The sequence below is a fragment of the Scardinius erythrophthalmus genome (assembly GCF_964197995.2).
Source record: "Scardinius erythrophthalmus genome assembly, chromosome: 9".
In the NCBI taxonomy this organism is placed as follows: domain Eukaryota; kingdom Metazoa; phylum Chordata; class Actinopteri; order Cypriniformes; family Leuciscidae; genus Scardinius; species Scardinius erythrophthalmus.
Window position 1 is genome coordinate 11,415,028 of NC_138229.1, and position 19,836 is coordinate 11,434,863.

At 37.7% G+C, this 19,836-nt stretch overlaps 2 protein-coding genes across 6 annotated transcripts in view; both read left to right on the plus strand.

The window, feature by feature from the left end:
* hs6st1a (heparan sulfate 6-O-sulfotransferase 1a) overlaps positions 1–10,276 on the plus strand; it is a 134,413-nt gene extending 124,137 nt beyond the window's left edge. Inside the window, exon 2 of the mRNA XM_081374580.1 lies at positions 6,649–10,276. Within this exon, the coding sequence (XP_081230706.1) occupies positions 6,649–7,372 (724 nt within the window). The 3' untranslated portion in view covers positions 7,373–10,276. The remainder of the gene's footprint in view (positions 1–6,648) is intronic.
* A 7,176-nt stretch (positions 10,277–17,452) lies between these two features.
* Positions 17,453–19,836, plus strand: part of uggt1 (UDP-glucose glycoprotein glucosyltransferase 1) — a gene marked incomplete at its 5' end in the record, with an annotated part of 33,138 nt that continues 30,754 nt past the window's right edge. For 2 of the 5 annotated variants that reach the window (XM_081375490.1, XM_081375493.1), the window contains 4 exons: positions 17,546–17,670; positions 18,349–18,487; positions 18,584–18,663; positions 19,682–19,812. In XM_081375490.1, the coding sequence (XP_081231616.1) occupies positions 17,616–17,670; positions 18,349–18,487; positions 18,584–18,663; positions 19,682–19,812 (405 nt within the window). The other 3 variants (XM_081375494.1, XM_081375492.1, XM_081375491.1) reach the window with 3 other exon arrangements.

Consider the following 19,836-nt stretch of genomic DNA (forward strand, 5'->3'; position numbering starts at 1 on the left):
GTGGTGCTGAGCGTGTAAACCAACAGGAGTGAATATATTAAACAGAACAAAGAAGAGGAGGAAAGAGCAATCACACCACTCTCATATCCGGAGAAATCAGTGGATTGTTTATTTCCAGGCTGGTACTTGCTAGGATAAAAATTCTGGTTAAATGATTGTGTTCTCTCTCTCTTTATGGGTCTGCTAGAATTATGCTGAATGCTGCAGTATATTAGAACAGCTCAGCTTATTTGATTTGACGTGAGCCATCAGTCCCAGCTCTGCGCTCTGTGTTTGTGTGTTTGTGTGTGTTTAAGCCTTTTTCTGTCCCTGTTGGCTCTTTCAGAGAACATTAAACTGCATCATGCCGTTGGCAATACACATCCTTTATGTGTGTTCAGTTTTGACAGTTATTGTGTGTGCATGTTTGTGTGTACAGTCAAACACGTCAGTGCTTTTATGCCTGTTGGCCCTTTTATAAGTTAGCATGTAGATTAAAACTTTTAATTTCTATTTTATTTGCTTCTTTGTGTACACTGTTAGACTTTTCAAGGGTTTTTTACAGTAACTTACTGGCAACACTGTTGCCAGTAAGTTACTGTAATTAAGAGTTACAGTACCAAACCGTATTTCAGTTTTGTGTAAATACAGTGCATTACTGTAAAAACGAAGCTAATCAGTACAGTGCATTACTGTAAAAATGAAGCTAATCAGTACACTACTGTAATTATTTTTATTTGTACTAAATATAAATTAGATTTGATAATTTTGATATATGTTTAATTTTATTTTTATCCTACATAAGTACTACTTTCATACAAACCAATTAGACAAAGTTATCACAAAATACCATTTTTTTATTTAAAACATTTCGGATATATCACAAAATAAACATGCCAATGCTGGAAATGATGTGTGAAATTTTTACACATTAATGGGTGAGTTGAGAGACAGCATTTTTTTGTGTTAATTTTAACTCATTCATTGTGTTAATGATTTTAACAAAGTAAATATGTCAGAGAGGTTAGCACAGAGATGTGTAAACGTGTTAAATTAACACATTATGTGCTGTCCTTCACTGCAAACATTTTTGAAAACATACATAAAACCATAAACAAAACATTAGCATTTGACTAAATGAATGTAGAGTCATTGGTTGTTTAGCTTACAAGTATTATAATGAAATATCAACCATTACATTCATAAAACTGCAGAATATAAATACATTTTTAAGCATTCAAAAAGGAAATGTCCAAAACAGGACAAAACACAGTTCTTTTCACAATTCAAGACACATAACCCCACCTTAAAAATAATTTCACTTATTTCCAAAAATTTGTTGGATTCATATACACTGGTGGCCAAAAGAACTATTTAAGTGTCTTAATGTTTTTGAAAGAAGTCTCTTTGATGCTCAAGAAACATTTCTTATTATTATCAATGTCTGACTGTCTACTCCATCTTTTCTACAGCATAGGAGTAAAAACCATCATCAAAATAATCTTTAAAAAGCCAACACAAAGTTTTTGTCCACCTTTGTGAATAAATGAACTTCTCCAAAGATTGGTTCCTGTTCAGAACTTGATTGACAACATCAGAATGTTCCCTGGTCTGCATGCGTGCCCACAAACACAAATGTACTCAGTCCTTCAGAGGAGATCCCGGTTCCAAAACTATATGAGAGAGAGAGAGAGAGAGAGAGAGAGAAAGAGATAGAGAGAGAGAGAGAGAGAGAGAGAGAGAGAGAGAGAATATTAGTGTCACATTATTTTTAACCTCCTTTTTTGTTAATTTTTATTATTATTTTCACAAAAACTTAAGAATATATATTTGTAAACAGCTTTTGTCAATAAATAGCATACAAAAGAACTAAATTAAATTATGCCAGATTAAATTTTAATACTTACAAATCCTAAATTCTGTCCAAAAATGCTGAGATCCATAGAAAGAACGACTGAAATCGATGATTTTAGCCCATTTTAGCTTGTCTGCAGTGAATGAGAACCTGTTTGAGACAAATACACAGTAAGATACATGCAAGAAATCACTGTGTGATGATCGTTCTCCTTCCTCCAGTATAACCCACCTGTGCGCTGATATTAGGACCTTCCTAGTCAGGTGGGACTGCAATGGTAGAGTCTTCTGGCTAATAAAATATCAAAATAATGCAAAATATAAACTTAAGTTGTTTAGAATGCTAGATTTGGTATGAATGAATTAGTGAGAGTTTTACTGCAGTGCTTACCTGGATACATTTAATCTGGTGAGACTGAACAAAGACAATGGTCCATCTTCTGATTTGCTGTGTAATAAAGTTAGACATAATGCAAAGGTCACTTATTTGATATAAAGTTTATAGAGATTTTATAAGATATTGTAAGCTACCTAGTCTGCACCAGTGGCTTAAAGCAATTTTCACATAGCGTATGCTAATCATTTCAGCAAACTTATCTCAAAATATATCACAAATGGGCTGGCTTACCTCTGGAATCTTGCTAGAAGTCACTGGCGCGAATTGGCGCTTTGTTGCAGTTGCCTTTAAACACAAAAATGGAAGTAGGCTAAATATGAAATTCCATTAAAAAAAACTATAATATGGTATAGTTTGAAAAATAATGCTAAAACTATAAAGGTTCTCATCAGTAGGCCAACATTAGGCTATAAACAGCATTTCACATTAGTTTATTCACATTTATTGTTTATGTAAACGCGTTGCTCGTTGGCATTCACAATTCAATCTAACAAAGTGTGTAAAATGAAACGTTAGCTCAGTTTACCATGGTAAAGTTCGTTACCGCCATGTTGACGACGAGTAACGTTAGGCTAACGTTAGGCCGTGTGTCCACCAAAGCGTTTTTAGCCAGCTGAAAACGCTAGGCGCTCTGCTAAAAACGCTCAGCTGTGGGCGCTTGAGAGCGTTTTGGCAGCGCAGCGTTTTTTCAGTTGAGACGGTTGAGACCGAGACACTTTGCTTGTTATGATACGGAATATCCGCGAAAGTCTTACTAGTATCTCATTTCACTCATATTTTGTTTCTGTGTTGATTCTATATTAAAATGTCAATACAATGTAATGTATTTTATCTGGCTCTTGATTTTGTTCCGTTATTATGCTTGTTGTTGTCATCTGTTGACGTTGTACAAGCAGAATCATGTGGCGGACGCGGTTGGTCGGTGTGGTATTAGTCCCGCCCCTCCTCCACTGTGATTGGACGGTTGGGTAAAAAGTGACAGTGATGAGCATAGACATAATATACAGTCTATGGTGATGAGCGCTGCGTTTTACCAAAAGTTGAACATTCTTCAACTCTCGGCGACCAGTAAAAAACGCCGAACGCTCAGCGCTTCAGCGTGAAAAAGACGCTCAGCGCCTCGTTACGCTCATGGCGTTTTAAAAACGCGGCGCTCCCATTGAAAACAATTGAAAAAACACGCCAGCCGCGAGTAAAAACGCTTTGGTGGACACACGGCCTTAACGTTATATCATAGGTTAAACTGGGCACAATCCTGTCAACACACACAGAAGGTTTTTTTTTTTTTTTACCTTGCTTGCTGATCTCTCTCTCGGTGAAGTAAATTCCGTCTCTTCCCCGGGCCAGACACGAACGTCGCGATCCAACAAAACACAAACCCCATTACCTACACTGGATGCTCTGACGCGACACGGCAAATCCCAGACAGACAGTGTAGTGATGCGCCGCGGCCGTTATATTTCTGACGTAGTCCGATACGAGTCCAAGCGCTCGCGCTATTTCTGACAAGGGACAAACAGGTTTGCATTTAAAGGTCCAGTCGCTTCAATGTGTCCAATATAGACAGCCTCTGGCTATTAAAGCGTTGTAGGCACGCGGTGTAAGGCAAAAATTAGGAAATAAAAAGCACGGTGGAATGTTGCCAGCCAGAGAGGCAGTTACGTCAAATACAGTAGTATACAGCAGATTTAAAAAATACAGTAAGTCTCTGTATGTGGTGTTAGACGTCACAGAAAATTCCCATGATGCAATGGGAATTACAGGGGGATTTAAAGTAAATAACTGTAGAAATTACAGAAAAGTCTAAAACAGTGAGTGTAGCTTTCATTTATTGACACTTGCTCATTATAATTTGATTTGAAAACAAATAGGGATGCAACAATGTATGAATATATGTACATATATTTTCATTATATTATAAATATTTATAAAATATACTATATTTTTATATTGCATATTTTTCTTTGTTATATTCTGTATCCTGAAAGAAAACCTCTCCAGTCTTTTAATGCTGTCTGCTTCCTTTTTTGGTCCTTTTTGTGTTTGTCCAACTCTATCATCTGTCAGGGACAGACGTGTGAATGAAGAGACATCACACAGGGAGAGTGGAAAGATAACAGAATGAGAATAGAATGGTGTTCAAAAAGAAAGAGTGAGATTGTGTGTGATGGAGGTGTTTAACACTGGCTTCGACACACTGTAGAATATTGAACTCTGTGTGAGAGAATATACACTGAATCTTTTAGCAGAATTTGGACTGTGTGTGCGTGTGTGTCCTCGCGTGTGGGTGCAAGTCATAAGTGCCAGGCTGTAGTGAGAGAATGTGTTTATACTGTAAATGTGAAGATTTTACTCTGACAAAAATGCTGACAAAAAATAAAAGACAAAAAATGTACCTAGGAGTCAACATTTGCAACATTTGGCTTGTTAGCATAGCCCTTTAGCCTCCATTTTGCAGGGAAAATGTATCCTTCGCCACTGACAACTGACAAACATTCAAAAGTTGCTTTAAAGCAAATCTAAGATACATTTCAATGTTACATTTTATTATATATAGTAGACAATTTGCTAGTAGATGTCATGCAGCAGCTGAACTGCCATTAATATGAATAGTAATACTAACTGATAGCTTAGAATATTCTTTTGACATCCTATGGCAGTTTTTCTTCTCAGGTAAATATATCTTTCTTTAAGCATGTTTTTACCAAAAAACATAAAGAGAAAGAAAGGAAATTTGAGTGAGAGAGTTTTTCTACATTAAAAGCCTAAGGGTCAACACTGTGCAAATTTTGTATTTAAGTATTATTTCAGTATCTTATAGTAATTTTCTTAGGTAAATATTTGTTACTTCATGGTGTGTGTGTGTGTGTGTGTCTTTGCATTTACCCACTGGGTCATCACTGTACACGCTCAGCAGAATGTTTTTTCTTAGGTAAATATATGTTATTTTTAGGATGTAAAGATGATTTTACTAGCAAACATGTTGAATATAATGATTAAGAGAGAGAATGTGGCAAATTTTCTGTTTATTTACCCTCAGGGTCAATGCCCTGCATAATGTGCAAGCATTTGGTTGATTGTTGCCGTCTCCAGCCCTGTCTTTCACAGATGAATAAATTCATGCATCTCTACCAGAGCTGTTAAAATAAATAAGTCTCCGCCGTTCACTACACTAATGTCTGATTCATTCTGCACCACGTACGCTCGAGTGCACAAGAGGGACGCATCCAAGAATTCACTAATTTGGTGTTGGAGTGCAGATTCAGAATGGAAGAAAGGTGTTGTGGGACAAGTTATGCTCTTTTTCATATGCATTATGAAGTCTCACTGAAGCATATCAAGAGCTCTACAGTTCAATTCCCCTTTACGACTGGTTGTGTTCACACGCGTCGAAATTATTTTTATGCTGTAGGCGAGAGAAATTATAATTCTTACCTACCAGTAAAAGATTACCATGTGGCTGCTGTTGGTCCTTTACTGCAATACAGATATGTATGATGTGAATAATGTAGCTATAGTTCCAGTTTATGAGAAAATTTTTTACACACTGCTTGCGTTTTAATGAGTCAATAAAACCCATAAAAAAAATGTTATGTGCAGAAAATGTTTAAGACACAGTCTTCACACAGTATTCCATCCCATCTGTTAAATCAAAATAATTTCATTGTAGGGATGTTCAAAGTTGACTAGTTGGTGGGCTGCACTTGATAAGTAACAAATATTTAAATAACTGGAACGTTGCTTACAGCAATTTTCGGCAGTAATTGTTTCAGTAGTAGAGTTGTTTTTGAGGAAGTTCCTGATAAGGTAACTGGCATATAAGCAGAAACATTAATATATTCATTAAAGTGCCCTCTTGTGGTCAATTCTCACACAATTTGACAGTCGGCATTGTATAGGTGACCTACAGGTATGTACCAATTTGTTTCATGACCACTGGGCATCAAAGTCTGCATGAAACAGAAATCTTGAAAAAAGCAATCATCTGAGGTATATGGTTAATGGCTTCAAGAACAAGACAAAAAAAAATGGCAGGGTAGGGGAAGTTCATGTTAGGACATGCCAGCACTTCTACATGGCGATATTGAATATGTGTATCAAGTTTTGTTAAGTTTAAACTTCCCGTTCAAAAGATATAGTTAAATTAGTCCATGTAGACCACACCCAAAAATGTGTTAGAAACGACCTGACGAAATCAAAATTCTTTTGAAAACTTTTTGTTGTGAGGGTCTCTAGAGGATGAATACAAAATATTGTGTAAATCGGACAAACGGCATAGGTGGAGATTTTTTTACCGAAAATGTTAAATGGTGGAAAAATATTGTAGATAAGTGTAATCTGAGATATGCACTTTTGATTCAGGCATTTTCCTATTTACTTGTGTCCTAATCATGTCTCCATCCCTTCTCATCCTACAGGAAGTTCTACTACATCACCCTGTTACGGGACCCCGTGTCTCGCTACCTGAGCGAATGGAGACACGTCCAGCGCGGGGCCACGTGGAAAACTTCCCTGCACATGTGTGACGGGCGAACCCCCACGCCGGAGGAGCTGCCCCCCTGCTACGAGGGCACCGACTGGTCGGGCTGCACGTTACAGCAGTTCATGGACTGTCCGTACAACCTGGCGAACAACCGGCAGGTGCGCATGCTAGCCGACCTCAGCCTGGTGGGCTGCTACAACATGTCTTTCATCCCGGAGAAGAAGCGTGCGCAGGTGCTACTCGAGTCGGCCAAGAAGAACCTGCGAGACATGGCCTTCTTCGGCTTGACTGAGTACCAGCGCAAAACGCAGTACTTGTTTGAACGGACCTTCCACCTCAAGTTCATCCGGCCCTTCATGCAGTACAACAGCACGCGGGCCGCTGGCGTGGACCTGGACAACGACACGGTGCAGCGGATCGAGGAGCTGAACGACCTGGACATGCAGTTGTATGACTACGCCAGGGATCTTTTTCAGCAGCGTTACATGTACAAGCGACAACTGGAGCGAAGAGAGCAACGCCTAAAGAACCAGCCCGCCCTCTTCCCCTTTCGTCGGACGTCCAGCTCTGATCCTAATTTCAGGGATGACGCGCCGGAGTCCGAAGCGTCCCGATTGCCCACAGAGGACTACATGAATCACATCATCAACCGCTGGTAGCAGTGCTGGGGGGAGGGGGACGGGAAATACAGGTTGACGAGGAGGAAAAGAATGCGATCCCCAGGTCCAATCAAGCGGGAGAGGAAAATGGCAAACGAGAAAGAGACAGAACTTTAGCGCCACCATCAAATACGGCCCTCCCCCCTTCTGTTGTGCTCCAGGATATCCTTCGGTCGTCTCGGAGAGGGAGGACTCCAAATGCAGGACATCTGGCACTGCAAAGACTTTGTGTGCCAGGTCAGAAATGTGACTGACTAACTTAAAGCACTGAGCCTGAACTTAAAACTAAGAGGTGAAGACTTCTACAGGCGCAATCGCCCACAGAAGGAAAAAACATAAAAATTATCGAAATTATATTCACTGCAGATTTTAAAAGAATGAACCGAATGAAATTGTATAGAGGTATTTGCTTAAATGTCTGCTGCCATTTCAGCCATGACCTTGTGACGATAACGGTCTGTCTCTTTATTTTTTAGTTTATTATGGTCTGATTTCTTTGAATTATTTTTAAAAGGGATATTTTCGTCCCTCAAAGAGGTAAAACTCACAGCACTGAGACCAACAGAGCTGCCTAACACTTATTGGATGCAATTTATTAGCTTTTCATAATCAGTGATGACTTGAAGAGGTCTGTTCTATTGTCCTTGTTTGTGTGTATTTGCACGTCGGCTGCAAATTTCGTTGGACGGACAGACAACACGTGGACCATAGCCATTATTTAAGCTTTCAGCATACTGTACGAGAAAATCCCTGTGAGCTAAGTGTACTAATATAAACTTGCTGAATGTGAGAGGTCTTTCGTTTGTCCGATCAGACAGAAGTCTAGGTTCTAGGTTGTCATCAGCACCCAATCCAGGGCATTTCTTGGTAGCCGAGTTGGGAAACTGGTGGAGATCCAAAGAGGAAACTGTGTCTTATTTTACCCTTAGTAAGGATAGGCTCTGTGTTTCCGAGCAAAGTCGTGCTCTCTAAATGCGATTGACTCGATAATGATGCCTGTATGTCAGTCAATAACAGGAGCGTCGTAGAGTTTGTGTGTGTGTGTGTATGTGTATGTGAAAGAGAGAGCTCGTGAAACGCAAGCAGAAGGAAGAAGCAGCAAACGCAGCCTTTATAAATGTCACCACCATTCCCAATTCCCAGAGACTACTCATTATTTAGTATGCGGGTAGATGGAGGATGACTGTGTGTGTTTGAGATTTTAAGCATTCTATTGAGGATGACTGTTTTGAGTATGCAAGCATGTTTGGGTGTTACTTTTTTCTTTGTGAGTGTGTGCAAGTTTGTGTTTCATGACCAATCTCTTGCCATGGTCCTCAGGGACTGAAGCTGTTGCCAGTAAGGGGAGAAGAATGATGTCACATGTCTCCCCTTGTGCATATATTTGTTAACTTTGAGTTGTTTGTTGTTAAAGGAATAGTTCACCTTGAGAAATGACAATTCTGTCATTACTTACTCAGTCCCAACCTGTATGACCCAAAAACGAGATGTTTGCAGAATGCTCAAGCTGCTCTTTTCCAAATGAAGGTAAATAGGGAAAATGGACAAAAAATACCAGAAAAGTATAAGTAAGTCATAAAGACTTGTGCACTATATTTAAAGTATTCAAGTGTATTCCAAGTCACTCAAGTCATATTGACTGTTTTTTTTGTGTCACTTTTGGAGCTTGACAGCTCCAGTCCTCATTCACTTTCATTGTACATAAAAGAGCAGCGTGAACATCCTGCAAAGCGTCTCCTTTTAAGTTCCACTGAGGAAAGAAAGTCATACAGATTTGAAACGACCCGAGAGAGTAAATAATGACAGAAGTATCATTTCTCTGGGCGAACTGTCCCTTTAAGTTGATGACTACACACAACAACATCAGAGTAAACAGTATGCGAATAAGGTATCAGGAAGAATTACCCTACTGGAAATGTGTCATTCCTGTTTAACTGACTCTTAAGGTGTTATGAGGGACATTTTACTTTACTTACTGCTCTGCAATGGGAATTTTTTTTCTCAGTAACCATAAAGACAGACTACTCTTCACCTACTGCATATTTAACCAAACCTAGAGTGTTGTTATGTTATACAGGAACAAATGTCTTATCATGAACGATCTGCATAACTCATGAATGATGAAGCCCTTTATTAATATATTGATGTGATGCTGTCATTCCCTTCAGCTGATATGCTCTCCTAATGGAAACCCTCTGTGGGTTGTAGTAAATGTTGGTCTCATTGCAAAATAGTTTGGTGACCAAATGTTTCTATAAGTCTTACTTCAACAATGACGTACAGCTAATCAGAGTAGAGAATTGTTGTGCTTTAAAATTGATCACTGTCAAGTATTAGGTCAGAAACATACTCTACAGTGGCAGTAACAAACCTCAATACTCAAAGCCTGGGGTAACAAAGTCACCTTTAAATATCTGTGCCATTAAAACGGATGTGTTATTCAGGTAACTAGCTACTGTATAAACATGTAGATGGTTTAACTTTTACTTACTTGCTCAGCTAGATTCCCTTCAAACTATTGCTCAGCCATTGACGTTAGTTGACCTAAAAAAGAAAACGGTTTATGCTATAGCACCTCTTGTGGTAATTCTGAGAATGCCACACATTTGAATGGATTGCATTCAGACTGTTTTCAGAACACAGCAGTATCTAAAATTAAGCTAGACGCATTTGCCTTCACCTACTACTGTAGAGTACGTTTCCGACCTTATGTGAGTCTCAAACTCTTTTTGAAAGAATGTGTGTGTTTGTTGAGTGCGAGAGCAGCACTAGCGAATCCTTGAGCTCTGCTCGCGGGTGCATTTATTCATCACATCCAATTCATCTGCTCTGGGTATTTTTCTCATCATTTCAACAATGGATCGTCAAATACACCATTAAAAAAATCATTTTTATATAAACATGTCAATGCTTCCTGTCTTCATTTTCATTTAATACAGAGGTGCTCACGGAAAGTGTCACACAAGCACAATTAAGGTATATTATGGATTATTTTCATTTTAAAATCTGTGGACATTAATATAGACAATCAATTTGACTCTTCTTTGACAGAAAATGAAAAAGTGGTTATAATAATGCACTTCAATGGAATATACAGTTGTAATCCAAATTATTCAACCCCCACTGCAAATCAGGTTTATTAGCAAAATTGACAGACTTTCAGCTGTTTGCAATGAGCAAATCAAACAAAAGTAATTGAAATAGCTCAACACAACAAATGAAAGTGGTTTTCAAATTCAACTGAAAATGCAACTTTAATGACTTATGCAGTCTCAAAATTATTCAACCCCTTAATGGCAAGCATTTTTTGTACTTAGTAGAGCACCCTTTTGCTGTTATGACCTGCTGAAAACGAGATATATAACCAGACACCAGCTTCTGGCAGCATTTCTGAGGAATCTTAGCCCATTCCTCATGAGCAATGGCCTCCAGTTCAGTAGGTTCAAAAGTTCAAAAAGGTTTGCGTGCTGCAACCGCCTTCTTCAAATCCCACGAGAGGTTTTCTATGGGGTTCAAATCAGGTGACTGTGATCGACTGTAGAATCTTCCAGGTCTTCTCTTAACTTTTTGGGCCATTCTTTTGACTTAGCCATATTTCTAACATGCAGTCAAACGTGACACTCCACAAACCTAGCCAGTTCAGATATTATATTGTGTTCTAGCTCAAGCAAACCTGGTGCAACTAATGAAGCCCTTGATTTGTTGCATCAGGTGTGCTTCTATTCTATTCAGGGGGTTGAATAATTTTGAGACTGCAGAAGTCATTAAAAGTTGCATTTTCAGTTAAAATTGGGGAAACCACTTGAAACATTTTATATGAATAATTTTGATTACAACTGTATTAACCCTCATGTAGTAGCCTAACATATTTTTTCATATACTTATACTTCAAAGAAATTTGACTTCCTGGAGGATCATGAGGAGGATCGGAGGTTGTGTTTGTTAAAGAAATATCACAGGATGGAAGGTGATATTGAGGACCATGAAAACCTGTAAAATTATTATGAAGACATTTTGTTTGAAATCTTTTAATTAAAGAAATTAAATATATAGATATTCTTTCTAATTAAATGCCAGTTTTTCTTGTTTGACATGGCAAAACTGGCAACGTTCATTCAAACTACATTTAGAAAATATTTAGAAAAAATATGTAATTATTTTATAAAAAAAAATATTTAAAAGTAAACAAATATTTAAAAATAGAGAACAGTTTTTTTAAATTGTAATAATATTTTTACAATATTACTGTTTTTACTGTATTGCATGCAGCCTGTTGGGCATAAGACTTTCAAAAGCATTCTAAAATATCTTATTTTTGAATGGAATTTTGATATAATAAAAACAATTACTATGATTTCCATTTTTATATATTGACAATCTCTTCTGAGTTGGAGTTGGAAATGAAAATGCACTGCAGGAATGACCCTTTGAAGCTCAAACACAGAGCTGACAGGCAGCATCTCACCACACACAGCGCTGAAGCCTCGGCTACGCTACAGAAGCAGCTGACTCAGACGAGAGCGCTCTCCCTGGTAATTACTAAATATCTCCTGGCACGGATATCAAGACACGCTTCTTTGTCCTGTTGAATTGAATGGCGGAGAAGCACCGTATCAGCAGCCATTATTGTCTGAAATGGATGGGGGTAATCACTCCGGCTCCTCTGAGTTCTGCAGGGGTAATGAATTGCCACACTGTGTCTCTTGGACAAGAGCCACGCCGAGAATCACTTGCACCCGGGCCATTGTTCTTCCAGGATATAATAAGAATTTCCAGTATTACAAATACAGTATATAAAGAGAAGATGAAGTGGCTGGGAAAAGAATGAGGAAAGTTTCTATAGCTCTGCACCATAATATTGAACCTAGACGATGAAGGCAAACAACATAGCCTACTTTTGTTTTGAGCTCAACAATTAACCACTGGCTTCAGCAGCTCTTTGAATTTATTAAAACAAAAAGAGGCTAAAATTATCCAAGCATGTATCCAGATATTCAGCACTGAAGTGACCAAGTTTTTTTAAAGGGATAGTTCACCCAAATTAAATTTAGTTACCTCACTGTAAAAAGTGTTCAGTTCACTTACTTAAAAAAAATTAAGTAAACCCGTTGCCTTAAAGTTATGAAGTAAATAAACGTAATGCTTAATTGAAAAAAAAAAAAGTTATGTAAACTTGGCAATTACACATTACTTAATGTTTTAGATTAAGCATGAGGTTTATTTACTTAATAATTTTAAGGCAACAGTTTTCCTATTTTTTTTTTAAAGTTAAGTCAACTGATCACTTTTGTGTTGCATAACGTACCAAACCTGTATAACTTTCTTTCTTCTATATGGAACACAAAAGAAGATATTGTGTCTCATATTCATTGAAAGTTAATGGGATCTAGTATTGATTTGTATACTTGTCTTGTGCGAGTGTATATACAGGGACCCCATTGTAACATCCTACAAGGTAAAAAAAAAAAAGGATGACATCTTGTCGAGAAGACTAGTATTCACATTAAGCAGATATTGGTTGTGTCTGAAATCGCCCCTATACCCTCATATCAATATCAAATTTATTTCTAGAACACAGTTCCAGTAGTGGGATTGAATGTGAGATTTAAAAAGTGCACTCAATAACATCCACAATGGTTTCGGACACCCAAATGGCTGTTCCCTCAAATAGTGCTCTGTTTTGGCTTTTAGTATGAATATGTTAACCTTACTGTTATCTATAAGCTAGTGTGCTCCAAAACAATGACAAAATTCGCATTTACTGTAATCTCCAACATTGGACAGACGTTGTATTGTGATTGAAAATGAAAATCAGGTTGACATCAGAAACTACATTTACATTAATGCATTTGGCAGACGCTTTTATCCAAATCGACTTACATTGCATTTCAAGGTACACATTTACATTCTTATCAGTTCTTGCTTTCCCTTGGAATTGAACCCATGACCTTGGTGTTGCAAGCACAAACTTTGAGCTACAGGAAAGCCTAATCAGTTGGGTTCTGACATCAACCCGACTTTCACTTCCAACCAAAATCCAACGTCTGTCCGACGTTGGATGTTGACATCAATATGACGTCGGTTTCTGACGTCAAACTGAGGGGTAGGGTAGGGTTCTGACGTTGATATGACGTCGGGTTCAACTCGACTTTCAATTCCAACCAAAATCCAACGTCTCTCCGACGTTGGATGTTGACGTCAATCTGACGTCGGGTTCTCGCCCGACTTTATTTTCCATATATGTGTGTGTGTGTGTTCTCTTTTATATTCCAAAGAGGAGGTTTTAGTTTATTTAGTTATTTTAGTGCTTCAACTTAAAGGAAAATGAAAAATGTATCCTTGGCAACTGAAATAAAATACGTTTTTAATATTCTATTTTCAGTTAATGATTATTTTAGTTCAAGTAGCCATTTTTATGGTTTTAGTTTTAGTCAGGCGTTGCGATAGTAAATCCAAAAAGGAGAAATGCATGATGCAGAACGAACAGTATTTAATAATCCAGGAAGGCCGATGCAAAAACACAACGGACATAACTTCAACACAAGACAAAGAACAGAGGATAACTCAGGGATTAAATACTAGAATAGTTCTAGAATCTAGAACCTGTAATTACCTGTCAATCATTATGTGTTCCTTTGTTCTAGATTCTAGAACTAAACCAAAACAGAACATACATGTGACAGTTTTTGCTAAATAACAAATAATACACTACATCATCCCTAACCTAACCCAACCCCATGTTTGGGTCAAAAATGGACGAACCCAACCGTTGGGTTTAAAAATTTAATTTATGCAGCATCATTTGACCCAAACATGGGTTGAAACAACCCAGCATTTTTAGAGTGTATAATAATAGCTAAATAATAATACTGAGGGAGGCGACACCTCCCTCTCAGCATCTAAAGTGGTTCCTGCCCCGATCGTATCACAAAATCACCTCAAATGGCTTCATTTAAAACTCGTCACAGTAAATTAGGTTTTAGCGGCACTGATCTCTAATCATTAGTCATCAATTGCCGGTGTATAATTTACATTGCGAGTGTTCTTCAGTTCTGAGCTTTGATTTGAATGCACAAAGAGGATGATGTGGAACTGATGTGGCCACTTAACCTTTTATGCGGGAGGTCCTTACTTGACTTTTAAAAGTGAGACATATAATTTTGCACCGGGGAATATAAGTCAGTGCCATGGAAACATTATGTCACATCCTCGAAAAGCTTTCAGACTCCATTGTTATTTCCCTCGAAATCTGTTTCTCGGCCGTTTCCCCATAGCACTTCTTGAGGAATTTAGTGTCGAGAGTTGACATCGTTCTCTGAAATTTTACAGAATATTAAACTCTGTTCTGAATCACGTTGTTGGCTTTGAAGGACTTCTGCAAATCGCCTCTTAATCAGGGTAATTGATTTTTACGAGCAGACCCCTTTTGCAGCAGGCTGCTGGTTTTACAGCCCCCCTCAGAGATAAAAGGTGGGCGATCCAGCGGAAAGGTTAACAGCCACTGCGGCAAGAGGAGAGCGGCTTTGCTCTACTTTTCTGTCCACGGGCTAATGCATAATGGAGCCACCTTGACCCCATAAAGCACCCAGGGCTCCCTGTCCCCTTAGAAGCACATTTCGACTTGTCACACTTGATCTACAGTTTAATTTGATGCCAGAGCATGCAATTTCTGCCACAATTTCACCGGGTGTGTTGCTCTACCCCAAGAAAGGCCAATGGAAGCATGTATAAATATCCGGCTGAAATATCAAGCATGCCCTTGTCAGTTCAAGCTTGGGTGGTAATAGCCAAACAGATCCAGGGTGTCCAATCATGTCCGATATTGATAAAAAAGAGCATGTATTTTGGCATCTGACCCGGCACTGGCATTGAGCTGTTTAGCAGCATCAGAGCGTCTCTGCAGGCTGTTTAATTCTCATTCTGGGTAGAAGCAGGAAGAATTGGCAAATATGAGAATCGCCTATGGCTTCAAAATGCTATGCAAGTAGTCTTTTGTTTGATGTAGAATTCTGGTAATAAAAAATCTTCCCAATTGAAGTTTCCGATCTTTGCTAACAGCCTGAAAGCATTTAGATAATTTGTAATGCAAGATAAACATGTAAAATGCAACTTTGTGAATCCCAAAAGGGATATGTATCATATTAAAATCTAGATGTTTATTTCCTCTGACAAGATGATTGAGAATCAAATATTTACAATGAGAGACTTGCGTTGCTTCATAAAATCAGACGTGTCAAATCTAAAAAAGTTGCAACTGAACTAGGCATAAAGCCTTTTCGAAGTTATATTCTTTATCCTTTATGTCCACATTTATCAAAACAGTGCTTTATATCGATTGTTTCAAAGCAGTGTTACAGGGATAAACAGGATAATAATGATCAATGATACATCCTAAAATATGAGAAAAAATTTGATTCTGCTGTAAAGCAACTCAACAGAAGACCATATTGTGCTTATTCAGTGTACTTATTCATCATTATGAGATGAAGTTGAATCAGATAAAGCAGCTCTGCAGAAAACAGTGGTGTCATCATCCAGCTCAATTCAGGGAAAGTTTGCATAATCAACAAATAAGCATTATTGTTTGAATTGTTCCTCTTTACTGTCATGCAGGGGTCACCAAGCCCATGGGAAATCAAAGAGGACACTTAGGTGGAACCAAATTATTCAACCCCTGTTTTTAGGCTGAATTTACCCAAGGGACGGTGAGTTATACTTGCACAAGGTGCATTTGAGTTCATGAGGTATGAAAAATTTTTACGTGTACAAGGGAACATAAAAGGTTGTCATGCTAACTGATCACACTTTGACAATGTGGCTGACAAATGTGTGTGAATGCATCAGTGAATTCAGAATCAGTTTGGTATTTGATGATCTGCACAATGTTATGTTTTTCTAATTTAATGGATAAGCATATTAAAGGGATAAAATGTGAAGGAAGTGTAATACTGTCAGTTCTCCCAAGTAATGTGTTCAGTACAAACAATCAATAAATAGGCCTACATGAGTACAATTTACAATCAATGAGTAGTTGATAAATAAATAAAAAATAAATAAAAATAAAGAACTATATATATATATATATATATATATATATATATATATATATATATATATATATATATATATATATATATATATATATTATATTTAATATCTTTGGTTACATTATATATAAACATTCTACTGCTTGAAATTTCATGGCATCTACCCAACCATATGGATTATACAGGGGATCTATACAAAAAAAAAAAAAAAACTGATACATGTACTTAGACTAACTGGGACTAGACACAGCGCTTGAATATTGTTGCTCTATTGTTGATTTCATTGCTATTGCTCTCCTCATTTGTAAGTCGTTATGGATAAAAGCGTCTGCTAAAAGATAAAATGTAAATGTAAAAATAGGCTAGATGTGTCAGTGGAATAAAGTAGTGAGGCAGCTGTTTAAAAACGTATTAAAATAAAGCAGCACGAAAATAGGCATCATACACAGAGCGATGGAAAGCAAAACAGTGATGCATTTCGTCGTTATCTTAATGCATTATTGCTAAAAATCCAGTTTCCATTTTTGCACGTTTAAATCAGTCAGTTAAAGGGATAGTTCACCTAATAATGAAAATTCTGAAAGTTGTTCCAAACCAGTATGAATTAATTTCTTCTGCTGAACACAAAATAATATATTTTGAAGAATATGGGTAACCAAACAGTTGATGGGGCCCATTGACTTACTATGGGGTCCATCAAATGTTTGGTTACCCATATTCTTCAAAATATATTCTTTTGTGTTCAGCAGAAGAAAGAAATTCATACAAGTTTGGAACAACTTGGGTGAACTATCCCTTTAAAGGCTCCTGCGCGGTCTTCTTGAGCCAAAATGGCGTCTATAACACATAAGCTGTCTAGCGTATAGCCAGCGAAAAACATTGCAGTATGTTGTTCTCTTTAATCATATTAATGATATGTGTCAACCAATAAGATATTATATTTTATTACTACAGTTGTTAATGTGACACTTATAGCATAATATTGTATTTTGCATATACTTAAAGCATTTTTTTCTGGAAAGGCACAGAGAGCAGGACCCACACATGAACCGTAGAATGGACCACTTACACCGTCCAAACATGGCAACTCACGAAGCAGATTCAGAAGCCGGTGCTGGTATGATTACTCACTTTAACCTCAGCATAATTCTGTCGCATTACATTTATCGCGATAATAGTCTGTATGAATACGTCACATGCATTTTGCAACTGGGTCGAAGCAAATGTATGTAATTAGTCATGCTTGCACAGGTAACGTTATACTGGCAGTGCGTTACAAAGAAAAGCTCATTTAAACGCTGGACTCTTCTTGTTAGATTCGTTTCTTGGTATTATTTTCTAATTGTGTTTCAATTAAATCGCACCTCAGTCTCGTAATCTGTATAATCCATTATAAATCGTTCGCATTATGATTACATATGTCATAATATTATACCAGTTGTTTTTACTCAGTGTGTTTTCATTTTATTTGAGTGCTAGTTTGACGATATAAATAAAAATGTCATCTATCCTCGTAAAATAGGCTTTGAAAGAATGTGTTATAATGCAGGAAGTTAATAAGAACCCGGAACTACAGCTCGACGAGAACGCTGATTGGATGACGCTAATCTTAATGTCCACGCTGAGAGCTCTGATTGGCTTAGAGTTAGATCGCGTTGTCCTCTTCAAGCTGTCAAATGAAGTGAAATACAAAACAAAGCAGAAACTGATAAATGCTGTCATTGAATATCCTTATAACCCTATATATAAATGCGTTTTATGATGTCAGTTTGATGTAATGTAGTTAAAAGGAACAGTTTCAAAGTTTGTTTCACTTTCTTTTTCATATGTGAAATGTTTACCTGCCCCAGCTTCTGGAGCATTATTGGTGTGCTATTACTTCTGTGAGTCCCCTTTTCCAGCAGAGACTAACAGGTTTCATGTTCTCAGGCTTTTGTGGGAAGATGTGGATGCTGTGTGCTGCACTGCTGGCTCTGGGCTCTGTCAACTCTGTCAATGGGGACTCAAAAGCCGTTACAACAACACTGACCACTAAATGGCCCTCTACACCACTCCTGCTGGAGGCCAGGTTAGCTTGAACGACAGAATCATGGATGACAGCATGTTTAATATATCATTTTATCTTCCCGTTTACTATTAATAAAAATGCCATTATATTTTACAGTGAGTTTCTTGCTGAAGAGAGTCAGGAGAAGTTCTGGAACTTTGTAGAAGCTAATCAAAATATTGAGAATGAACATGATGGTAATATTTGATATGAATCTTATGTTTGACTTTTACTTCTTACTCATGCAAAGGCTTGTCAGCCTGTTTGCTTATTTCTTATGAAGCCTCTGAGATCTTATATTTGATATTTAAAAGTAATATCACATGTGTAAGATTGCTGTTGTACTGAATATCATATACTAAAATATTGCATACTTTCATGCAGTTGTTTGCTATATTAAACGTTAAAGGGTTATTAGTTCACCCAAAATTGAAAATTCTTACATCAGTCACTCACCCTCATGTCGTTCCCAAACCACCATAACACTTTTTCTGTCAGGACCACTATTGTCAAATACGATTGACAGTTAGCATATGGTTTGGATTGGCGGTATGGTTCTGTTCTGGGCAAGAGCTCCCTGCGCATCCATGCAGCCTAGCATGGATAAGAGCTGGGAGAGCAGCGATAACCCCCCTCAGGGTAAACAGAACAGAACCAACATGAATCTATTGCAGATATCAAAAATTCAAGATTTGAAAGTACAACATAATTCAAGAATTTATTCTGATTCAAGGGGAATCAGAATGCCAAATCCTGACTGATGAGAGGAGGAGCTGGGGATGGAGGAGGGTAATTAGCTCCTGAGAAACGCGATAGCTGATTAAGATATCATAAAATAAATCCATACGAATTGAATGATTTAATACAAGTCTTCTGATGCAACACTATCGCTTTAAATGATGAACAGATGTAATTCACATATTGTTCAGCAAACTTGTTCAGAAGATTAAACTGCTAAACCCCAATCTATATGAACATTTTGAACCTTCAGAGTTTTGTGTTAATAGACATTCAAATGAGGGACAGAAATCTCTAAGATTTCAATAAAAATAAAGTCTTATGGGTTTGGATTGACATGAGGGTAAGTAATCGATGACAAAATTAACTCTTTAAAATTAATTTATTACAGTTAATAAAAATAGTTCCAGTTGCACCAACATTATTTGTGTGAAATGTGGATGGCCAATCAGTATACAGGACTGTTGTCAATTTCAGACACGGATCTGGCTTACTACGATCTGATCCTGAAGAGAGCCAGTGCACTGCTGAGCCCAGTGCAGCTTAACCTGCTGAAATTCGCCTTATCTTTGAGGGCCTACTCATCCACCGTCCATTCCAGCCAGCAGGTGAGTGATGCCTCTCCACAGCTG